This window comes from Poeciliopsis prolifica, unplaced genomic scaffold, assembly GCF_027474105.1.
Source record: "Poeciliopsis prolifica strain line A6 unplaced genomic scaffold, Auburn_PproV2 SCAFFOLD145, whole genome shotgun sequence".
Taxonomy (NCBI): domain Eukaryota; kingdom Metazoa; phylum Chordata; class Actinopteri; order Cyprinodontiformes; family Poeciliidae; genus Poeciliopsis; species Poeciliopsis prolifica.
The window spans coordinates 465,001-490,152 of NW_026562520.1; the positions used below are offsets into that span (position 1 = coordinate 465,001).

At 39.2% G+C, this 25,152-nt stretch overlaps 1 protein-coding gene across 1 annotated transcript; it reads left to right on the forward strand.

Moving 5' to 3' along the window:
* The first annotated feature begins 11,670 nt into the window (after positions 1–11,670).
* Positions 11,671–24,117, forward strand: LOC129355789 (EF-hand calcium-binding domain-containing protein 4B-like). The gene is made up of 20 exons (XM_055025398.1): positions 11,671–11,752; positions 12,047–12,097; positions 13,630–13,974; positions 14,293–14,307; positions 16,390–16,501; positions 16,583–16,772; positions 17,774–17,920; positions 18,049–18,136; positions 18,227–18,322; positions 18,695–18,882; positions 19,472–19,543; positions 20,541–20,586; positions 20,698–20,780; positions 20,922–21,252; positions 21,330–21,462; positions 21,924–22,005; positions 22,165–22,279; positions 22,404–22,505; positions 22,635–22,711; positions 23,033–24,117. The coding sequence occupies exons 3-20, from the start codon at positions 13,774–13,776 to the stop codon at positions 23,115–23,117; spliced, it is 2,163 nt and encodes a 720-aa protein (XP_054881373.1). The 5' UTR covers positions 11,671–11,752; positions 12,047–12,097; positions 13,630–13,773; the 3' UTR covers positions 23,118–24,117.
* The last annotated feature ends 1,035 nt before the right edge of the window (positions 24,118–25,152 follow it).

The window sequence follows — 25,152 nt, forward strand, 5'->3', positions numbered from 1 at the left end:
AATAATGTCTTTTTCACGTCATTCTTCTTAACAACAAACCTTGTGCACAACTCATCACATAAAAAATGTACGTTTTTCAAGCTTATAAATCAATAAGAAGTCAGGGAAGAATGGACCTGCTGCAATTTATTTCAGAAGGTCAGAAGAAAAAGTTCAACATTTTTGTAAACCTGAGGGAATGTCTTCTGAAGTGTGTAGATCAGACCTCATCGCTCTTCCTCCCTGGGATGCAGAGCAGCACTCGGGTCACCCTGTGTGCCCATCCACAGCGTATGCACAAGAAGTTATTGGCTATATGCTCTGCAGATTTGCACCATATGTCATTTTGGATTAGCATGGAAAAGAAGAAATTTGATTCATGTCTTGCTCAGCTTCTTATCTTCTTCACAGAACACATTTTACTTCACAGGAACAAAAACAAGAGAAACCAAAAACACATGAAAACATGGAATAAACTCAACTTTATGTTGTGTTTTGTGATTTACTGCAGCGTCGCCTGGGTTCGCTCTGCATCATGTTCTCCATTTAAATGAGTTCAGATTCAGAACCACGCAATTAAAGTGAAGACATGTCAACAGTTTTAAGCAAAGGAGAAATTGTTTTAAAGGGATAGAGGCAATAGTGATTATGTTTGCATTTTACCTGGTTTGAGGAATTTTTTTTATTTTGCAAAAGCCTCAAATCTCCATATTAGATCATTTTTGATATACTTGCATAAGCAGTAATGCTGGAGGAGTGCAGAGTTCTGCATCAGAACCAGGACTGGTTCTGTTCTGGGAACTGTTCTGGACCTCTGCAGATCCACTTAAAGAACATATTAACATGATTTATGCATCTTCTTAAATAAAATGATTATTTCAAAGCAAATCAAAACTAAATCTTTCTTGACTTAGAACTGAAAAACTACAAAATAAAAATAAAAATAATTTTGATAGGGAATTTGAAACTACCTTAACAATACCAAATCACTCTGATACAGATTTGATATTGATATTATCGATACTTTGCTGTACTGTGGCTGTTAGTTTTTAGCCGTTAAGGAGAAAAATCAGTCAGACATTCAGGAGAAACTTCACCAATCAAAGCTCATCCACCACAGCTGATATCATGCATGCAAAATAATTATTCTTTTAGAAAAACTGTCATTCATTGTCCTTTTCCCAACAACGTCCCTGCATTATTTCCCTCCATTTCAGCTTCCATATTTCATTTAACTCATGCAGAAAGATTCCAGTAACACTTGATGCAGGTCCATTAACTTTGGTCCAATCAAACAGCTGCTGGTCGGTCACAGAAATGGATGAAGGCTGTAACTGCGTCTCTATTGAAAAACGCACAGCGATGACAGAAAGTAGAAACTAATTACACTGTGTTGTTTCTGATGAGGCTTCCCCTGCTGGAGCCTGCTGCAGGCAGGGAGTGATTCCACCAGAGACAAGCACAAGACTGAACAAGTAAAGGGACAAAGTTTCTTTTCCCTTTTGCAGCTAAATTTATTTTGAAAACAGCAAAAAATTCTGAATTTCTGTTGAGGAATTTTGGGAAAACATTTTTAAAAGGCCTATAAGACGGATGGTTTCTACTTGATGAATGTGGGTCACCTGACATTAGGGATATTGATTAGGGACTAATCCTTAATCCTTAGATTACAGATTAACAGCAGGAAAATGGAAATAATTGTAAACAATGAGCAACAGAAAATGTCACATTTCAGGTGATTTGTTGGCTTTAGTGAACATTTTACTGGATCAGACTTTTGATGTATTCTGACTTTAATTTTGAAACATTTTAATCCTGTGAGTCGGAAATTTTTTTTCTGAGGATTTGCAGGTAAAAATGAGCAGGATTAACTGGCAGCAGCTTTTCCTCTCGCTGCAGATTGAGCCGCAACATGGAAACCTGCAGGACAGGGATCATCTTCAACAACTTGATATTGATATTGATATTATCGATACTTTAAACTGGAATGAATCAATCTCTGAATTATAATTTTGTTTCATTTTTCCATTATTATTCTTTCTGTACTTGTTTGCACCTGCAGAAGACAAAGGAAAAAAAATCTGTTTCTGTCAGTCCACCGGATCTGACCTGCTTCCATCTGTTTTTTGTTACAAAAGTGCAACATGAAACTTTTAAACTGCAAGACAATTTTATTTCTTTTTTTGAATCAGTAAAAATGTTTAGGATGAAACAGTTTGTTAAAAATGTGGAAAAGAGATTTACATGAAGGTTTGCCAGGGAATGGGATATTTTTAAGAACTAAGTTATTCCATCATAAGAGAACAGGAACAAAACTATGAATCAACATTATTCTTTGATTATTCATTAATTCATAAGATCTCAGCTTTATGAACTCGGCTTTATTCATAGGTTGTTCCAGCACCTGCTGGAGGCTTGGGATATAATACAATTTATGCTTCAAAAAAATAAAAATTACAGGTAAAATACAAACATTTCACAACTTTCCAGCATAAACTTTAAAGATCATCAAATCTGTTGAAGAAGATTTATGCACGTCTTTAACTTTATATCCCTTAAAGTGACAGATTATAGTCCCAGATCTCTGCAGATTGAAGCCAAAGCAGCCTACTTTACATCAGATTATCATTCCCAGCAGTGCTTTCCCAGAGTGGGCGCTCGCACTCTGCCAGAAGTGGAGTTTATTTAAGGCCAGCTCTGAAAGTGTTCCCTCAACTCGCAACACTCAAAAATGATTAATATGCACAGAGGGGCCAGCTCAACACGGCCATTAAGAAAACGAAAGCAGCAGAAATAAAAGTCAGAAGTGCGCCATCCATCATCAATTTGAAAAAAGTGACTTCATTTTAGAAGATTGCTTGTGAGGGTGATCAGTTTGTTCTGCAGAGCTGGACACATTTCCTCCTCACTGCACTCATTCCACTTGTTTCATTTGGGTCGAGCGTGTTTACAATATGTCTCAGGACTCACAAAACCAGCAGCTAAATGATTTTTACGCTGAAAAACATGAGATTCCAGTTTGATCCTGGTCATGACACCATCACAGCACATCTGAATGGCAACTTTTAAAAGGTTTCCTGTCTAAAGACACACAGCGTATCATGTCAAGTTGTTCCGTTTCCAAAAATCCCTCAAACTTAGCAAACATGAGGCATGAAAGGAAACATCAGTTCTAACAGACGGACCCAATCAGCAGAACCTGCTTCAGGATGAACCGCTGGAACCAACCGGGCGTTTGAGAGCTGCATCACAAACAGCTCACAGATTCTCTGATTCACCTTCCATTCAAAGAAAAAGAGCTAAAGGCTAAATATCAACATGTTGTGACTTTCCTTGTTCTAAAGTCTAAAAACTGAAATAAAAATGAGAAGGAGAGCAGAGAGACTTTCTTTCTAAAAGATCATGAAACGTTTTCAGCTGTAAATGGCTTCATTTTGGTGAAGTGACGGTGAAATGTTGCAGATCCTGTTATACAGAGAATCAAAGCTAATATTTGTTGCTTGGGTGTTAAAAACATGATTTCTTTTCATGAGGGATGAATAAGAAATGTGGGAACATTTTTCATTAAGGAACTGAATATTGAAAGGAGTATCCCTTCTTCATGACTGCGCTCCTTTTCTTTTAAAGATGAAGCTTTGAGGGAGACCAAACCGTCTGCAGTCGCTCTGCACAGCTGTGTGTGTTACTTTCAAAAAGCGTTTAAAGCAGATACTTTGTGGAAAATAAAATCCTTCCATGCTTTTCCATTTTATGACTGAATTAAAGGCATCTGATGCTTTTTTTCTTCAACCGCCAAAGGGAACAGAAAGTGATCATCGCCCTGCTAATGAGCTGACTGACCTGCTGTTTGACCAAACTGCTTTAATTGTTTCCAGGTCACTTGCTTGCATTTCCACCAGCAGTTAGCTGGATCTCTGTTGTTCAATTAGTCAAAGCTCAATTTGGAATAAATGATCATGTTGGAGGGAAAGTACAAACATCATTAAAACAGCGTTTTATGTGTGGAAAGAACCAGTAAAAGATTACCTGCAGCACTTCTTTTCTCCCTGTTAAGAACCACAGAATTGTGACTCCATGTAAACTTTCTTCATTTTTCCGTTCATTATTATTCAGCAGTAAATGTTCTTGGTGCTGAAAGCTCTTGTACAACTAAATTTGTCTTTTTATCCTCGCTCTGTGAAAAGCTGTTTTACCAAACTTCTCAAATCTTTAGTGGCTGATGAAAATGGACCTCAGTCATTTCTGCAATTATTCTGCTTATGAATGAAATTTAAACCGTAATGTTAGCAATGAAAGCAGTCAGAGAACATTTCATGAATTGGTAACTTTTTTGTATAAAGATTTACAAAACTAATCCCCCTTTAATCCCAGTCTGGGACAAACCGGCGTCCCACATCTAACGGGGGAAAAGTGCCGCCAGCTGCCACTTCTGAGTCCATTTGCTCTCATATTGTGATCTTCATGATAAAACTCAGGGCAAAATAAATATCTGCATGACTATTAATGTTTTTTCAACTATAAAATTGTCACATATTCCTCTTGCCAAGATAATCCCAAAGAAGAAGTGGTCCAACAGGGATAATAATAATAATCAGTGATTATCTGAAGGCAGCAGTGGAGCTGCTGACTCAGCTGGACCAAAGTGGACAAAACTTCAAATCCTGACCAAACAGAAAGGAGATTTCCTGGAAAATAGAGAAACTTGTCAGTTTTGGAGCTGAATGAGTTTCACACTGGATTAACTGGACTGATGCAATATCTATAAATTAACGTTTGCTGGAATCTTCATCAACCTTGAGGTAAATTATAGCCCAGATCATGTTTGATTCCTGGATGAGGATCTTTCTGCACCCGGTTATTAAATCTGGCCTCAGGATGGTTTCAGGAAAACGGGTTCTCCGTGTTCCACTCTGGTTGAGGTTTTGGATCGTTCCCTCTTTCCCCTGCTGCTCTCTGTGACTGATGACCTTCAGTGTGCAGGGCCAAACCCAAAGCTGGCCCGGCCACCGTGTTGACTTCTGGTCAGAGCAGACGTCTGACAAGTGGTACCACCCAGTCGGAGAGAGGTACCCTCCGGCCCACTGATCGTCAGTAGGAGGTCCAGTCGCTCCCTGCCTCGACCCGCATAAATCTCTTCAGATGAGGTCGGATCATTTTTCCTCTGCGTCTAAAAATATCCATATTCAGGCTTTCTGCATGACTTTAAGATCTTTTTTAAGATCATTATGAAAGGAGTTTAAAACTTAACACAACAAAAATGGATGAAAGAAAATTGCACATTATAAAAGAATGGAAAACTATTGAGGAATAAGTGATATTCTTTGTGAGCTCAGATTGTGTCTCACTAAATACACAATCAACCTGTGAATTAATTAGCGTAGGTTCAGAAAATGCACATGGGTTTGAGTCATAAGTAGGCTGAGTCCATGAGGATAAATAATGCTATCAGTGATGTTAATGAGGATAAATTGTGAGGTTTTGTTGTGCAGTGTGTGGTGTCACATGGCAGGAGCAAAACGAAACAATTTCACTCCAACATTCAGATCTCAGGTGGAAAATCTCATGAAACCTCTTGAGACCAAATGCGAGTTCATAGTGAACCTCCTCACAGCTTCCTGTTGGAGCATCACTGACCTTTAGGAGCTTCTGCTCCAGGACCAACCCTGAGGGCTGCACTTCCTTCCCCTCTTCCCTGTCCTCCCATCCCAGCTCTCAGGCTCCTCCAGGCAGCCACTGCTAAATCCTCCTCTAAGCAAATGAAACCTTCTTTTAACCTAAATATGATCAGATTAAGCTGTTTTCTTTACAAACAGCACAGAAATCCTGTTTCTTTGTATTCCTTTAAAACAGGGGTGTCAAACATACGGCCCGCGGGCCGGAACCGGCCCGCTGAACGATCTAGTCCGGCCCGGGGTCTAAATGCCCCCAGGCGGACCATTATAATTGGAAAAAGTTTTGGACATTTCATTGTGTTTTGCATCAGGAAGCATTATGCTGCAAGTCGCTAAAAATGCACCATGTCATGGAGGTGGTTGTCCGAACTGTTCATTTCATCCGAGCCAGAGCTCTCAGTCATTCATCAGTTTGCTGAGTGAAATATTTCTCATGCATGCAATACGTGTTATGTATGAAAGTGTTTCTATAAGTATATATTTTATGCATCAACAAGAAAGGCTTAATCAAATGTACTTAATCAAATATCCGTTTAAAACACCTGACACTTAAAATTTCAAATGTGTGAAGCTCGCTAATTTGTTTAAATTGCTTCCCAGATGTAGAAAATTGATTTTAAATCATTTGGTAATTTTTATCTGTTTGATGTATTTTGTCATGCAGGACAATGTTTGAAGTTCCAAAAACTGAATAAATGTTTTGCAACTTTGTACAATCACTGTGATCAGTTTAACTGAGTAAAATTATTGTTGAAATTTGAAGTTATTCATAATATATTTTTGTAAAAGTGAAATTTGTTTAATATAAAAATCAACGAGTCCACTTTCATTAGTTCTATTTAATCTTGCAATGAGTGAATTTGTGCGGCCCCTTGAGATCAGGTTGAGCTGAATGCGGCCCCAAAACCAAAATGAGTTTGACATTCCTGCTTTAAAACGCAACATATAAAATGTGATTTTCTTTGTTTACACCTCCAGAAGTTTCTGCTTCATCCACTCAAACTCAAAGTTTACCCCCAAAATGGATTTCTGGCATGATTGAAATAACACCTGCAATTTACTTTTGTAAGTAGCACTTATCCTCAACTTTTGCAGGCTTGAAAATTGTCCTTTTTTCCTCCTTTGGGCCCAAAGTTAACTACTATGGGTTGTAAAATTTGACACGTGAAAGCCTGGGTCAAATAAAACATGCACAGGTTACCAAAGTCAGTGGAAACAAACCCAACGGGACGCATTCAAATATGGCAGCAATGATTCTTTTATTACCTAAAACTATTTTTAGTGGTTGGTATGAAAGTCATATTTAGTCATATTTCATTTCATTCATCATGTTTGTGCAATTTTGGATGTAAGAACTTTGTAAAACATATTAAACTGGAAACATTAATAAAAACGTTTGAGTGCTCAGTTAATGTCGAGAACAGCTGTCCTGATGATGATGATGATGATGATGACGATGATGATTCCTAATATAACCACTGATGAAAGTGTGATCAGTGTTACTCATTTTCTCTGTCATAATATTATGACATATAAACTGAATATAAAAACATTTTGATTTACTTTAACTGCTATAATGTTCAAATCTACAATTAGATAATAGGAAGATCACCTGTTGTCATTATAAACACCTGAAGAAATAATTTTAATGAGAAGAAATGAGTTTCCTGTCTTGTTGCATTTGGTTCTCATGCAGAAGGTATAAAGTTATTTTAAGCATGTGTAGAAATCCCAGGTGAGAAGCTGAGAGCAGATCTTCCTCCCTTGCGTTATGTAGATAACTATAAAATCTTAAAACGTTCTGGTGTTGTGTGACTTTGTTTCTCTGTGTGTCTGTATCCATCCTGCAGTGGATGAGGTAAAAGAAAACGTTCCCGTCTTCCTGTTGTGAGTCCAACTCGGCCAGCTGCCAGGATGCCACATAACTTCACGCCAAACATCTCCTCTTTCTTGGAAAATAACCCGCACGAGTCAGCTCTTTCATCACTGCTGCACAGCGATACATGGACGTAACAAATGAAAGCAGAAACACGAGGAAGACACAAATACCAACGGGGTGTTTTCCTGTAACTGCAAATTAAGTTAGCTGTAGCTCCCAGACAACGGCACATTAAAAACAAATCAACATTTTCACTATAGTCCATATTTACTCTCCCACAGTACAAAGTTATTTACTCCACTCTAAACAACTCCCTTCCACACAAAAACACCAGGAATAAACATATTTTTCTTTGGTTTGCAAATATGTGCAGACAATAAACTGTAAGAGCCGAAGCTACTCATTAAAACTATAGTTTCTGCTCTGCAATAATGTTTTATTGCATATGAGGCCCAGTTGTGTCAGGTTTGTGATTATAGAAATCAACTGTCAGGGATGTAATTTATTCACCACTGACTTGGGTTGAAGAAGGCTGCCCCCTGGAGGCTCTTAATGGTCATTTAACCTGACCATTAAGGTTCAATGGTGTTCATCTCAGGTGTAGTTCAACCTGAGATGACCTAGGAGAAGATTTTATGGTTTGAGAACAGACAGAAATGCTTTTAGCCAAGCATAAATATGATCAGTGTAATCCCAGAACCACAGAGAGAAAAGCAGGATCCTGAAGTCACAGAAGTGGTTGTGACTTCAGGAGCCACAACCACATCCTCCATCGTCCAACCAACCAACTGTGACGTCAGCTGCTCCCAGCAGTGTGGTGGCAGCTGCTACGTCTTTACTTTTCCTCTGTGGGATTAAATGATTGGGTGAGGGACCTGCAGCTGATAACATGTATAAGAAATGCATGTTTCACTGCTAACACAGGATCAGGATTTGATGCCATCGTAGTGTTAATAATCCCAGAGTGTCCGGCGGTGTAAACACATCTGGCTCCAACTGAAGCAATGCGACTCGTTCATCTAATTCCTGCAGATGAGTGTTTCAAAAACACTTTGAAGGAGAGAAAATCAAAGGAACAACATGTGTGGAACATCCATGACCAGCGTATCCTGCATGGGGACATGCCTCACACCTGCATGTCCCCATGCATGGCTGCTGCTGACATGATTTAGAAGAATGAGAGGAGACTCATGCAGCAGAGGTTGAAATATAAAAGAGTCTGTGGGCCCAAACTGAAGGCAACTAGACTCTGTTTCACCTCTCAGCCAACATGATCCCTCTGCTCTGATCATGGATGAGAATGATCAGCGTTTTACATCGTAACCTATGATCATGAGAGAAGAAGCCTTTTGGGCGAAACATTAAACGTTTTCAAGTGATGAAAAGTTTCCTTTCATTTAGGCATCTGCTTCAACATAGGATGTTAAAATGCTGACTTCTATAACAGGAAGAAATAATATGTAGCAAAGATAATTATCTCTTTGTGTCATTTTAAAAATCCATCCTGTACTGCCCTCTTCTGGGTTATCTTGGTACTACATCTGCACACAAAACAAACATCCATCTCTTTTCACACCCAGACAAAATTGCTGATAGAAATAACAATCAGATTTTCAATGAAACAAAGAAAATCAGATGATATTTTGAATTTTGGTTCCTGGTCAGAAATAATGTTAGTCAGAAAATAAAATCAAGATAGAGACATGTTAAAGTATGATGTCCTCTAATGAATCAGTCAGTTGGCCTGTTAACAGTGTACATGTAGGAACTGTGCTGTTTGTCATGGATTACAGGAAGGAGAGAGTTGATCCAGCAGGTTAGAAAGAAAATTACAGACCAGCATGTTAAAGGTAAAGGCTGTAAAATCACCTCCAAGCAGCTTCATGCCCCATTGACCTCAGATTATTAAGAGTTTTGAGATCCATGGGACTGTAGGCAACCTCTCTGGTCACAGGAGGAAAACTGGTACAGAGTATGATGAAATCTCAAGACTACCGAGGCATTCTGGAGAGAAATGTGCTGCTTCGTGTCAGAAAACTTGGTCTCAGTCCCAGGCGAAGGTCATTATCCTTCCAACAGGATAATGACCCAAAGCAGCCAAGATGAACTGAGAGCAAAACATTGGACTGTTCTGGATGGGCCTATATGAGAACTGATCTAAATCCTGATGAGCATCTATGAAAGGAGCTGAAGCACCTGGAGAAAGAATCCGTTAAAGCTGAGACAGAGTTCAGCTGAATACCTGTGGACAGGTGGAGAGGACTCACTGTCATTTATAGAAACTCAAACATTACATGTATTATTATTATTATTATTATTATTATTATTATTATTATTATTATTATTATTATTATTATTATTATTATTATTATTATTAATAATAATAATGTTTCGTTCACTAATAGAGGGATGCCAACAATTCTGCCCAGATGTGTTCATTCATTTCTGTGTCCTAAAATTACAAATAAGATTATTTTCTTGGATTGAAGCCATGTCATGTCGAGTGTAAAGCCTAAATGAGCAGGAGCGTCTCCAGAAAGTTTCCAAAGGAGTGGGTGCCCAGATGGGCCCCTGACAGCACATCACCTGCTGAACCTGCTGCAAACTTCCTGAAGTTTCACCGTGTTGTCCTCAACTTTATGGTGCAGAGCCCAGGCGTGTGGGCGGCTCGTCCAAAAGGACAAGAATTAGTCATGAGCCCAAATAAATCAATAAATAACTGACCTTAAAAGCCAATTAGATGACAGGAAATCAATACGTCTCTGTATCCAGATGTAGTGAAGACGGCTGGCTGAAGTTCAACAAGAGCATCAGGATGAAGACTCCAAAGGTTGTGGAGATACATATGATGAGCTTCAGTTCTAATAAAGCAATATTTTCATCAGATATATTCAAACACAGAAAGATTCATTCATTCACCGATACATTCACAGTTACTGACCTTCAGGACGATTCTGCTGTTCTTACTAACCTGGAAAATCATCTGAAACATTGGAAATCCATCTGGATATCAGTTTCTATCCAGTTATTAATCACCAGATCTATATGTGAGCCGTTCTTTAGTCACATTTTGCATTTTTTGTTGTAAAACTTTGGGCTGTTTAGCTGAATATTTATCCTGTTCTCTTGACTCGTTTATTAAGCTGTTTGTTAAAACAGCTGCTTTCAGCAGTACATGAACGTTAACATTGTTAAAAATCTAAACGAACTGAAAATGTTCACTAAAAATACTTAATTAGAGCAATTCAATTAAATGTTGAATAAAGAGCTAAGATATCAACATGCACCATTTTATTTTCGGCTTTCTATTTAATTTTTTTCTGGTTTAAATGGTTTCATTTGTTCTTGTATGTTGAGTTTCTATGTTCTGAAATGCAGCTTTTAAATAACAATATTAATCATCATCATCATCATCATCATTATTAGTACTGGTCATATTTAATGAACCTTGTTTGTCAGATTAAAACATTAATCTTTGACTGATTCATATCCACAATGTGTTTCACTTTTCAGTCATATTCAGTTATTATGTGTAAATATTGGTGCGTGTCTGGAAAATAAACTTTACGGTGTAAACACTTTCAGTTATTTCCTCCACACCACGTGTTTTTTTTTCACACCACGTGTTATGAGCTTTAACTTCCGTGTTGGCGTTGCCAAGGTAACAGCAGATGTCGAAGCCCTCCCCCTCGGTCATCACGACAGAGCAGAGAAATTCCTGCAGTGTCGGAGCTGCGACGTCACCTGCGGACCGTGAACGCCGCACGGCGGGTTCTGCTGTTTGAGGCGTTCAGTTCCGGCTCGTCTGAGATCAAAACTGCGTCCAGCCGCTCGGGAAGCTGAAGGTTTTCAGGGTTTCAGCTGAAAGTTTTCAGGTTTTCAGCTGAAAGTTTTCAGGTTTTCAGGTTTTCAGCTGAAAGTTTTTAGGGTTTCAGCTGAAAGTTGTCAGGTTTTCAGGTTTTCAGCTGAAAGTTTTTAGGGTTTCAGGTTTTCAGCTGAAAGTTTTCAGGTTTTCAGGGTTTCAGGTTTTCAGCTGAAAGTTTTAGGGTTTCAGCTGAAAGTTGTCAGGTTTTCAGGTTTTCAGCTGAAAGTTTTAGGGTTTCAGGTTTTCAGCTGAAAGTTTTCAGGTTTTCAGGGTTTCAGGTTTTCAGCTGAAAGTTTTCAGGTTTTCAGGGTTTCAGGTTTTCAGCTGAAGTGAGAAGCAGCTCGGCGTCACAGCGAAGTGAGTTTCACCCACTGAAAGTTTATCTGCGAGCCTGAATGATGCTGCGTTTGTTGAATAAACTTCAGAAAGAGGAAGTTTCTCAATGACGGGGAGGAAGAACTTGTTTTATCTTATTGCAGCAGCTTCACCTGTTTACTTTATCTGCAGTTTGTTTCTTTTATTGCAGCTTTTCGATATTAATAACTTCTATCACACCCAGAAGCTGCTGCAGAAATTCAGTCCGGTGTTTGAAGGAGCTGCATGTTTGTTGACTTCGTGATTCCTGTTTTCTAACGCATTTGTTTTTCTCAGATGGATTATTTCCTGCAGGACGGCGTGGAAACGAGGCGGGGAAAGTTTCAGGTGAGTTGAGAAAACAAGCAGCAGGTTGTCTGATGAAACTCCTGCTGCTTGAACTGATTCAATGACAGTTCATGATCCGGTGGGTGATTGTTGTTCACATGTAGGTCCTTCATCGCTGCGCTTTTGCAGATCGTGTTGTTTTGTGGTTTGGACTAGGACGTTTCGCAGAGCCTGGTTGTGGTTGGACCCTGTGCTGCTCACTGCTGTAGGTCTAACAGCTGTTACATGTCGAGACTAAAACTGATAAAGGCTGCATGCAAAGCAGGCCAGGCTAAAACCAGAGGGGAAACATTTTCACCTTCACTGATGTGCAAACAGGAATCCAGTCAGAAAATATGGATCCTGATGTAAGCAGTTCTTGTTTTCCTCTCCACCAGTTTCAGCAAACTCAACCAGAAATGAACGTTGCAAACTTTCAGCTGTGGCTGGTAAACATGATTCATGTTTTCAGTCTTTTAGTCTGATTTTAAATCGATCTTAACGCTTAGATTTTCTCACCATTCTTCTGATTCAATTTATTTTATTACCGATTCAGTGACTATTCTTGAAGTAAATGGAGTAAATTTGTCTCCATTGTAAACTGGTTGTATTTAATCACAGCATAAATGAGTCAAACTTTTACTGGCTGTCCTGGCTGTAATATGGTTTAATACTATTACCTAGAGCCTTTCATTATGTTGTCCTTGCCTTCTTTTTCAGGTTTAAAAAATTCCGATTTACAGTGAATGCATCGTGAGCAGAGTTAAAAAGTCCTCCATCTCTTTCCAAACTGTTTGAACTTGGTTCTCTTATGACTTGTTGTTTCCTCATGAGCAAAAATATTTTGTTCCAACTTCAAAACAAATTCAGAAAATATCTCCAAAAATATGCGAACTATTTATCTCCTTTGATGGAGTACATTTAGATTGTGGAATATGAAAGATGCTGCAGGGTGAACTGGGATTAGAGTTTGGAAGAACTGGACTTAAATTCCAAATTAACTGAAATTGAACCTGATTTTGTTTTTTATTTGGATCATTTATCTTATTCCTAAAGCCAATTATTTGCTGTCAGTTTCTCTACATGTTTTGTTTTGTCTCCATCGTCTATATTAATATGGATCATCACTCATAAATTAATCAAGAATACTGAAGGAGTGCAAGTGGGAGGCAGTCTTCCAAACCAGTGCTCCCAGTCTGAGTTACATCAGCCAGTCAATAAAGCAAAGGTTCACCTCAGAAGTCATTAGTCTCAGTGGGGAACATCGAATACAAAGAGCAAAGGTCACTGGTGGCTTTCTGCATGCTTTCTGACCAACACCTGCTGTGGTCAATAAGGCTAAACTGGCAACGCAGTCGGCAAATCTCAAAAGTAATAAAAAATGAAAACCATGAGTGAAAGATCTGTTCTAAGGAATCACTTTCTGAAAGTGATTCTTCAAAGTGTGTGAATGTTTGTGCAGGACTCTATTTTTGTGATTCAGTAAATTCCTCCTGTTGCGTCTACTGGACCAGAGGTTGTAACTGAAGACCCTCCTTCTGTGCTCCTCATAGGTTTCATCTACTGATTAAAGAGGAGGTTGCTAAGAGATGACAATCAGTGACACTCCTGAAAGCCTCGGTTCCACAGCAGCCTGAAGCTCCACTTCCTCCAGCCCTCTGTCTGCAGCTGGCTCACAGAAAACTCTCGCCAACACCATGGCAGCTTTCACTGCGCCGTGTCCCGACACCAGCGTGGCCCGGACGACGCTCCAAACACCAGGAGGCAGCGACCAAACGAGTGCAGAGGACGACGACTCGAGGAGGAGCCAGAGCTCAGATGTGGGACAGAACACTATCCTGGAGAAAACTCACCAGTTCTTCCAGATGTGCGACACGGAGAACAAGGGATTCATCACCGCCGGGACATGCAGGTGAGCCTGCTGGCTGGAGATTGCACCCAAATCCTTGTTGCATCTTTATTCTTAAATAAATGGATTCATGTGATGAAATGGAATCAGATAAAACCTGATTGTTTAGAAGTTTGAATATTATTAGATCAGAAGAGATTTGCAAGGAAACATGTAATTAAATGAAAGTGGAGAAACTCCTGATTTGTTTAGTGTTTTTCGTTGAACCTTTTCACCTCTCAGAATAAAGAATCATTTATGGCTTTGTTGTCCCACCACTGAACAGAATGCAGGGACAGCCAGAGCGCTCATTACTGATACCAAACAGGAGCGTGATGTTGCTGTGCAGCTCACTCAAAGCAACATGAAAGAGACGGAGACTCTTTGTCTCGCAGCCTCTCCACCTGCATTATTGTGCAGATTCTCTGGTCCATCAGTTGCTCATCCAGGGCTTTGATGAGCCACTTCAATGCTCCACTTCCATGGATCATAAATACTCAGGAGGAGCTTTGATCTGCTGTTTATGGTGATGATCTGCTAATTAGAGGCAGTTCAACCAACTGTTATTAGATGCTGTTTGAATGATTTATACTTTATTTGTGAAATGTTTCAAATCATTAAACAAATCTTTGTGTCAAAGATAAGCTGAGTAAATACACAGAGCTGTTTTCGAGTGATTTAAGTGATGAAGGGGAAATGTCCGCCCAGTGTGGCCCTTTGTGAAAAACGAATTACTACCTAAAGCAAATAAGCGGCTGTGACAATCCTGGCAGCTGCAGCTGCAATCATTTGTCTGATAACGGCTGTAAAGCTTTTCACATCTTTGTGGAAGAATTATGATCCAATCTAAAGTGTCTCTACTGTTTTAATTCAGCACTGTGGCCATGTTTGAATGTTTGAATGTTCTAGCTTCAGATGGACTCCCACCTTCTAAAAAATGTACTTTTGTTCCATCAGTCTACAATTTTTTTGTTGTTGTAAATTTCCCATGAAAGCCTCTTTTTTTTAAATTAATTAATTTTTTTGTATTGTGACCTCTGACCTTAACTGAGGCAGGGAGGCCTGCAGAGTTTTAAGCTGCGTTCCGTTTACCTTATTTACCTCATTCAAGGAAACGGCGTTCCAGTTACCATGGAGAGAATTCCCAGCAGGAAAACCTCTGGACCAAAACAAATTAAAAACCTGCGTTTGCAGGTTTTTAATTTGCTCCGAGTTGCAGGCTCTACATGCTACGTCGTGTTTAAACTCTTACATGTCTGTCTGGTAAAGTAATCCGATTTCCACCACAGCTGATCAAAGAAGCAGCCATATTGAAACTATATTTCACCATTAGAAAAAACAAAACAAACACTTTCTGAATGGAAAGTCTGAATTCAGGGGTTTTTTTGTTCTCTTGACTGGGAATCCAAGGTTTAATTTCCGGCTCCAAATGAAATCCACCGTGGGATGTTGTGGACCTGCTGGATGAGTTGTTGGAATAGTTCTGCTGGGTCGGCCTTTCCTGAGAATGTTCTCCACTGCTCTGTGTTTTTTTCTCAGCTTCCATGGAGTCCAGAAGCTTTAGGTCTGGATATGTGACCATTTCCACACTGATGTCAGATTTTCTCATGTGTTCCTGAATTTCTTCACATCAGAACATCAGAACATGTTCTGCTTGGTGAACCTTTTATCCTACTTCATGTTGTCAGACAGGTTCTCCTAAAGTGGTTTCCTTGGATTTGGGTCTTGGTTACATTACACTCCAACAATATGGTGGGTGTATTTGATTTAACAAGAAGGTTAGTTAGGAAAACTTTGTTCTGTCAAATCATTTGAAATCTATTTGTGGGACATTGATGGATTATCTGAAACATTTAGGAGAGGAGTCAGAGGCTTTAACTTGGCTCCAGTTGAATCAGTTTGTTGGTTAAGAGCAGGATCTCCAGCTGGACTGGTCTGCTGTGATAAGACTCTCCAGAACAGCTGGTTGTTGGAAGCAGGTTTTCCTTTCTGTGTCCAGCTCTGGTTTTACGGGCGACTTCAGTCAACATGAAACCGTGTAAACACAGAAAGCCACAGTGCCCAGAGGCGCGGCTCTGTTGGCTCACCAGAGGATCTCATTACATCTTCCTTTTAACCTGATGAGCTGCCAATGTCAAAGAGTTTCCTCCACATAAATATATCTTAATGTACAAATGCATTTTATAGCAACAATTTAAAATCATTGGGAGAGTTTATTTGTCTGATTCTCCTGCTCTGGTTGGTCCAGTTCATTAAACATCCTGCTTAACATCATCTGGTTTACTGAGATGAAATTGTGCGTCTTTCTCCTTTACTAATAGTTGCTGCTCCATATAAAACACCTTCATGGCAGTTGTTATAGCTACAGTGTCACTCGTGTCCTTGGATTTTGTTAACCTGATGGTTTTTTTGTGCTTTCTGACAGAGGCTGAACGGTGAGCTTCCTCTGAGTGCAGACGAGCTGGAGAACGTTTTCGATTCGCTCGATTCTGATGGAAACGGATTCCTCACGCTGGAAGAGTTCTCCTCTGGTTTAAGTAAGTTCCCAAAACTAAATATGACTCCAACCTCCCTCTGACCTGCTTGTTGCTTATGAGCTCTGTTTGATGTTTTTGTAGGTGCATTTTTGTTTGGCCGTAGGATTTCTGTGGATGACGTCATGACTGAGAGGAACCTGAGTAAAAGCGTGCCGGAGGTTCTGTACCAGTCCCGGTGGAAGGAGGGTCCAGGCGCGGCTGAGGATGACGAGGATGAGCAGCACTTTGCGATGCTCATGGAGAGCCTGGGGGCCAGCAGCCTCCTGGAACAGTGAGTTCAGGTTCAGGTCTGAATGTTGGCGCTACGTTTCAAAGACTCAGCTGAGGATTTTAGTAAAGGTCCGAAGGTTCTGCTCGGCGTTTTCTGTGCTGCCTGTCGGTCGTTGGTGGATCCTAAAGAGCAGGAGACCTGCAGAAAATTAATAAGCTTTAAAAAACTTAATTTAAAGTCAATTATTTTAAAACGTAAACATTTTCATGGCTTTTTTTTCCCCATCTGCCCTTTTTATGTCCAACTAAAGATTGAATCTTGTGTAACATGCAGATCTTCTCTCAACATCTGGATCTGCATTTAAGGAAGTTATTGACTCTGCAGCATGATGGGAGCAGGATGACATTTTGGATCATTTCAGTTTGTGCAGCTCAGGATCACCTTCATGGTTTTTGACATTAAATGAAGCTCAGTGGATTTTTGTGACATTCCCAATAAAATTGCCCAGATGCTTGTAGTTACTCTGTTCACAGAATATCTCAAAAAAACATTTTAAATTAAAATAATTTAAATTCTAATCAAGTCGTTGACCAGAGTTTTCAGCTTAGTGTTTTTGGATGCAACCAAACTGGAATTTCTGACAATTTAGCCTATTTTACTTTTTTTTTTAATGTTAGTCTGACTTTCATGTTTTTGTCGTTCAATAAAAGTTTATTTATTGCAACAATGAAATGCACTTTTTAAAACATTTGAATAGGTTTTCAACACGTTTCTGGTCCAGCCATTTTTTTTTTCCATTTCAAGAAAAAAATTAAAAATTGAGAATCCAATTTTTTTTTACTTTTAAACTAATTTTTGAAACAATTACAAAACTACAATCTTTTTTTCCCTCTTCGTTTTAATGATGAACTTTTTCATTTAGTTCTTCAGAAACAGCCAAAGCCTCGTCCTGTTCATCTTCCTTTAGAGGGAGTCTGAAGCTGATTCATGGCCTAGTCAAAGTACAGACTTGAGTTTGACTGAAAATCAGTGGAGTGAAAATGGTTGAACTGTGTCATCAGGCCTGCAGAGGTGCGCAGCCTGTGGGCGCAGCTGCGCCGCGATGAGCCTCAACTTCTGTCAAACTTTGAGCATTTCCTGGCCAGAGTGACGGCGCAGATCAGAGACGCCAACCAGGAGAAGAGAGACATGGAGAGCGCCCTCAAAAGGTCTGAGACGCCGTCAACCTCACCGAAAAGTCATGGTTTCTGTCACCTGTTTAAAAAAACCCACAAATTTTACCTTAACTACAAGCTCATTTCCTTATATTGCGTAGTAATGACTCTTGTCCTTTTAGGAAAACGGCACATGACAATGAGATCCAGCACCTGTATGAAGAAATGGAGCAGCAGATAAAAACTGAAAAAGACAAAATACTACTGCAGGTAAAAACTGGACAATCATTTCCTTCACTTTTTGTATTTGGTCAATTTTTTTAGTATTTCCGTGAACTTTCTTCTTAATACCTGCTGTAGGACTACGATCGATATCTGTCCCGAAGTAAAGACCTGGAGCTGCAGCTGTCCAGCAAGGAGAAGGATCTGGAGCAGCTCTTCCAGAAACAGAGACGGGTCGGTGGAAACGTTCAGATCAAAACCTTTTATTCATAAGAGAAAATCAAACAGACCATAAACTGCTAGAGCAGGAAGAATCAGATGCAGGAAAACTGATAACATGAAGCCATAAAAACATAAAGATGACATTCAGCATCTCTTCATCAACACTGATTAAAATGGTTGCACCTAAGCCAGTCAATATGAAGACATTTTATTCTCCAGTTTTTATTAAAACTGTATTTACTGGAGCTAAAACAGATGCTTTAATTCACATTCCAATAATTTCATCAACGCAAAACAGAAATTGAAAGTGAAAAGTGCAAATTTATATTAAAAATATCTTTAATTTTAAAAGTGAAATCATTTTCTTGAACAATTTCTGTCCAGTTGGAGTGTCAGTGTCGAGAACTCCACAGTGAGCAGCATGAGACCAAAGTGGAAAACGTGAAGCTGAAGCAGACGAACGATGATTTGGCCCGAGAGCTGGAGCTGGTGAGCCAGGAGCTGACGCTGGCGCAGGAGCAGCTGGTTCTGCTGCAGGAGCAATCGGCTCGACTTCACGAGGAGAAGGAGATGTGAGCAAACATTCAGATGTTTTTAACACCACTTACTGACTCTGGCAGAACCTTCTTTCTTTATGTTGTTGTTTTTCTCATATTTGAATTTGAAGGAAAACTGCAGAACAAACTGAGTGTTTTTAATCACTGTATTTTTATTGAGGTTTTTTCTTTCCATTCATACATACAGTTTGCGAATACAAAGAAGTGTTTATCTGACATAGAATAATATATGAAAAAAACAAACAAAAAACCCAAAGAAAACAAAACAAAAGGTTAATTAATCCCTCAACTTAATCCCATTCAGCCCACCCAGGTCACTGCTCAGAAGGCCAATGCACTACGTTCCCATCCCTGTCAAGAATGGAACAAATTTGATCAAATTTGTTTACCTAATTGATCTGGAACATCATTACATATTTTGAAAAGAGTTGAGAAAGGACCCCCATGTTTCTTCAAATTTACCAGTTGAGTGTTGAAGAGAGCATCTAATTCTTTCCAGTTTCAGACATGACAGAAGGTCACATATCCACTGTTTATGAGTAGGAGGAGCAGCAACCCTCCACCTGGTCAGAACTGTGCGCAAACTGAGTGTTTTTGTATGCAGGGAGATCTACAGACTTACTGAAGGACTGCAGCGAGAGCGAGCGAGTCTCTACAAACAGCTGGACCTTCTGAGGTACAGCAAACACTTCGACCGTTTCACATTGTCTGCATGAACTAGTGCTGGGACTCTGCTTACAGTTTTAATCAATTACAATGTCTGTCATTATACTTTATGGCAAAATAAGTAATATTTTCAATTCAAATGCCTTTTTTGCAGCTAAACTGTTAAATAGACATATGAATGCAACAACAAATATTATTTTCATAGTTTTCTATAAACTATAAAACAGTGTTTTATAGTTTAAACTATAAAACTATAACTAAAACTAAAACTATATAGTTTAAACTATAAAACAGTGTTTTATAGTTTAAACTATAAAACTATAACTAAAACTAAAACTATATAGTTTAAACTATAAAACCGTGTTTTATAGTTTCCAGATTCTTCAACCATCAGATTGGAGCAAAGAGTTTCTTTCTGTTCATCTTTGCAGTTTTATTCATGGAACTTCACTCCAGATGCTACATTAGCATTAGCTGCTACATGTTTAGCATTGAGATGCTATTTTAGGCTACCATAGCTTCACTGATGGGTGAACTCATTTTAGCACAACTTGAACACAACAGCATCAGATAGATTTGAAGCAGAGACGAACCTTAGTTGCTTTTGCTTCAGATTGACGTTCATACCAAAAACGCATTAAAAAAAGTTAAATGCATTAATTTATCTATGTACTTAATCTAAATGAACTCATGTTCCTAGTAGGGCCAGGACTTGAACATGAAAGTTTCAGATGTGCAAAAAAAACGATCATGTGATTTTCCCTTCTGCAGCAGGAAGACGTACTGAAATAAAAGCAATGTTGGAATGAAGAGTTGAAATGCTCTTTATGCTCTGCATGTAAAACCAAGAGCTTTATTCACTCTGCTGAACATGAGTAGGCACCTGAATAAACCCAGATGGTCAGTGATGTTTGAGGTGATCAGTAATGCAGAAAGGTGCCGACCCGTTTCTACCTTTCAGCATTAACCCCTAACAGCCGTTAGTTTCATCTGTCTTTTTATTTCAGAGAAATGAACAAACATTTGCGGGATGAAAGAGACATGTCCTTTCAGGTGTGTTGTGTTCAGAGAAGTATAAAACATTTCTGCTTGCATTTTCTATTTATCAGATCTTTTTTCTCAGAATTGTGTATTAAAAATTAAAAATCAAATCTCACTTTGCAGAAACCAAAAGGAACCAAGACCAGCATGAAGCACCGATCTGTTATTGATGGAGTGAAGCAAACAAACACAGATGTGTTTAAAAGGTAAACCACACAGAAGTGAAGCTGACGCTCTGGGTTAGTAGCAGCAGCAGCAGCAACTGCAGCAGCAGCAACTGCAGCAGCAACTGCAGCAGCAGCAGCAGCTGCAGCAGCTGCAGCAGCTTCATGTTTGGTGTTTGGCAGTGAGGATGAGGAGGAGCCGACCCCCAGCGCCCTGAGGCAGAACCTTAACGGCTTCTACCAGCCGACCTTCCCGGCTGAAGCAGGGAGTCGTTTCCAGAGGATCATCTCCATAGAAGAAGACCACCTCCCCTACTTACTGAACAGCAGCCTGGCTCAGAACACGCTGCAGAACTGGGCTGAAGTGGAGACTCGGTTGGACGATGAAGACGATGTGGATGTGATGAGCGAACCTCACTGCAGGTCATCGCCGATCCCTGAGCAGCAGTCTGAGGAACGACAGATCCCGTCATCTCCAAGAGGTCAGCCAGTTGGAAAGGAAACCACCATCAATGTAAGCATCGCCACATGAGCTGGATGAAAGTAAACCAGCAGGTTTACTGGGCCAACGTTTCCTTTAATGGTTCCCAGGAGGAAAGCGTTCCTTCGGCTCCTGATCGCCTCTTCAAGGTCGTCCTGGTGGGAAACTCCAGCGTGGGAAAAACTTCACTCCTCCAAAGATTCTGTGACGATCGCTTCCACCCGGGAACCTGCGCCACTGTCGGTAAACATTTTTCACTTCCTGTCAGTCAACGAAAACCAAAACAGCAAAGTCGTGTTTGGCTGCACTGTGTTGGCAATGACTCAATGAGGACCTGGCCACGCCCCTCAGTGTCTCTTGACTCCGCCCCCTCTTTGGTATTTTTCAAAATTTGTCCGAGGGCAGAGTTATGCTTTAAATAATGTCTAATTTCATTCTGTTTTATGAAATTAGATGTTAGATTAAAAATGTGGCTTGCAGTAAATATTTTTTTTCCGTTTTTTCTTTCCTTTAATTATTAAATGTTATGCCCACCATTAAACGAATACATTTTTATCATCTTTGGTTCAGTTTGGACACAGCAGTGGCTCATCTGTCGCCTTGGGAGCCATTTTTAATATTTCACAAAATGATCAGATTGTACTGAAATAAAGAAGATGAACATTAAAATAAATTCCATCACTTTTTAACTTGTGTGTATACAGGCATAGACTACAGTGTGAAGACAATAACTGTGGACAACAGCCAGGTGGCGCTGCAGTTGTGGGATACAGCAGGACAGGAAAGGTAAGCTCCTTTACCAAAGTCTGGAAATTTGGAGAAATTCTCATCTCTTGGATGAAAGTCCTCAGCTTTCTGCAGGTTTTTCTGCAGCTTAAAGCACCGTGACATTAGGAGGAAGTGACCAAAAGTCCCTTTCTGCTCCACTTCCTGTTCCTCCTGCAGGTATCGCAGCATCACCAAGCAGTTCTTTCGCAAAGCTGATGGTGTGATTGTGATGTATGATGTAACTGCTGAGCAGAGTTTCACTGCAGTCAGACAGTGGCTGACGAGCGTCAAGGTAACGGATCCGCAGCGTAAAAGTCTGTTTTCCTGAGAAATGACTGATAGGAACCAGTCCTGTAGAGCCTGCTGCAGTAAAACCAGCTGCTTGTCCGAGACTCATTGCATCTACTGCTTTCCAGGAGGGCAATGGTGGGGAAATACCCATCATGCTCTTAGGAAACAAAACGGACAAAGAGGCAGAGAGGGAAGTTCAGAAGGAAGTGGGCGAAAGGCTCGCCAAGGTCTTAATTTGAAATAATTCCTACAAGTATTCAATTTTTATTTGGGGTCAGAATCCAGGTTTTACCTGGAAATGCATTTAATCTGCTCCACTGCCTTTTATTTAATCCTATATTCATGTTTGGTTGAAGGACTGCCAGATGACCTTCTTTGAATGCAGTGCATGTTCTGGAGCCAATGTGGCCGAGTCCATGGTGCATTTAGCCAGGTAAGCAGTTAATGCAAAAATAAAACATGTTCTTAAATATGCATTTTCAAAGTTTGCAAAAGGGCCAAGTGAAAAATTGGCGCATTAGCAGAAGTGTACCACCTCTGAATGCGTTCATGTTTTTGTAAAAGATCCGTTTTGACAATTTGTCATGAAGTATTTCACTTTTTTATGAGTAAATTCTGATTTGTAATTACTCCAGAACTCAAATCATTTAACTTTCAGAAAACTTTATGTAAGGAAAACATCTCATCTTAAACCATTGGAGTGGATGTGAAAACGTGGTGGTGCGGTAATCACACTGATCATCTTTTATTCCAGAATCCTGAAGGAACAAGAAGACCAGCAGAAGGAGAAAACGGTCCAGCTGATCAGCAGCCCCTCAAAGAGGAGAACCTGCTGCTAAACACAAAACACTCACCACAACGCAGCACTACCCTTTAACCAACTCATTAAATGTCCTAGTTAAATCACATGTGCCAGTGAGAACAGAGTAAATTCAGGCTGAATAAAATAAGTACCATTGTGATGTTGTAGGTTAAATGTAGAACTAGCTGGAATATCTAGTACATTTGTTGTAGTTGTATATTCAGCCAAACTTGAATATTACAATTATCTGTTTTACATATTTATTTCACTCAAGAAAAGCAGATTGTTATTTTTTATAGATCCATTATGAGATGTGCTGAATGTTTCACTTCCTCAATATCATGTTTAAAATGACACATAACAGCAAAGCAACATAATTTAAGTAATTTTGCATGAAACTTTATACCTTTAAAACGTTGGTCAAGTTTTAACTGATCAAAGTTCAGTGCAGTTTATCCATTTCTTCACATAATGTTTTAAAAAAGCATCATTGTACAGAACTACTTTAATTGCACATGTTTTTGTTCCAGGTTTAACATATTTAATGTTTTACTAATTGTTGTTGATGGGTGGCAATTTATTTTTCATCAAAAATTACAGTTTGGAATATTTTGTTGTATCTTTTAAGAACAGATTGGATTAATTCTAGATGCCAAGTATTTTATGAAAATGTTCTGTAATTTGTATGTTTAATATCTATCTTTATTTTTGTCACTAATGTTTCACTACTTCAAGAGTCGTTAATTTAATGAACATATGGAAATGTCAATGAAGATGTTTGTGAAATTCATCAGTGGACTGTGGCTCACTAAAACATTAAACAAACTAGATTCACAACATTACAAATCAAACCAGTTTATTCCAGCTTCAGGTCACATGACAAAATATAAAAGATAAAAGGAAAATTTCAGTTGACATACCAGGTTATTAGTTTAACCCAAAAAACAGCAAATTAGGATTCAAACTGCTTTTCTTTTCATGCCAGCATTCCTATATAATTTTACTTCCATAGTTACCCATAATCCTCCATTTGGCATTTTCACCTTTTTAAAATATAAAATGCTTCTTAAAAGCTATAATTTGTCAAGTTGTTTCATTTCTGTAGCAGAGCCTGGATAATGCATGGAGGCGTCTGTTTCCCATCACCTGGGCAAGAAAAACCTGGAAAACTCATTCCAGGCTCCGCAGTGTGATGGCGCCCTGGGTGAAGAGCCGCGTAACCCACATCAGAACCGTCACTGACCTCTGGTTGACCAGGCAACACCTTTTCAGATGATTTAGAGCAACTGATTCATTACATGAAGAGGCTTGTTGAAATCTTGGCAACGACCTTAAGAGCAGAAGTGAAATGGATCCACAGCTGAGCCGGAAATGCAGATTAAGATTTCTGAAACACTACAAATGTTTTTTTTTTTTTTTGTTGAATAGCCTCAAAAGTCAGTAAATGTTTTCATCTGAGTTAAGATGGTAAAATCATGCAAGTTCTTATTCAGCATAATTTTAAAGAAATATTGATTGTTTTAACGAAAGCCAAGTCTAAACAAGGAAATAAAAGTAGAAGGTTTGGATTAATTAATTTACAGCAGGATAAATGAGCAAGTTTTTTTCTCAGTTTTATTTCTTATGGGGATACGAACATGGAATTTGAACCAGATGTCTAGCAATGCCTGTAATCCACACATGCACTGAAGTTGAGACAAATTAGTCTCTAAGTTATAAATAAAGTTGAATGAAGAAGCATAAAGGCATGGAAAGACAAGACATCGGTTTTTAGAAAACAATCTTATCCCTATTGGTGCAAAATAAGTTTGTTTTTTGTTCATGTGAAAACGTCACTATGAAAGTATTGCACAAGAAGCTATTAATGATGGGTGAAGGATATTAGTTTTTTAATGACATTTCTATCCTCTAAATAGTTGCAAGATGTTGACATGTTGCTTCTCCTACGACGTCTGACAGGGTTAACCAACAAAACCAGACTGGAGGAGAGTTCAGAAAGGCCAGAAATTAGCTTTCAGCATGACAGCAATAAGTAGTGCATCCAACCACAATGTCCTTAAAGCAGACTTTCA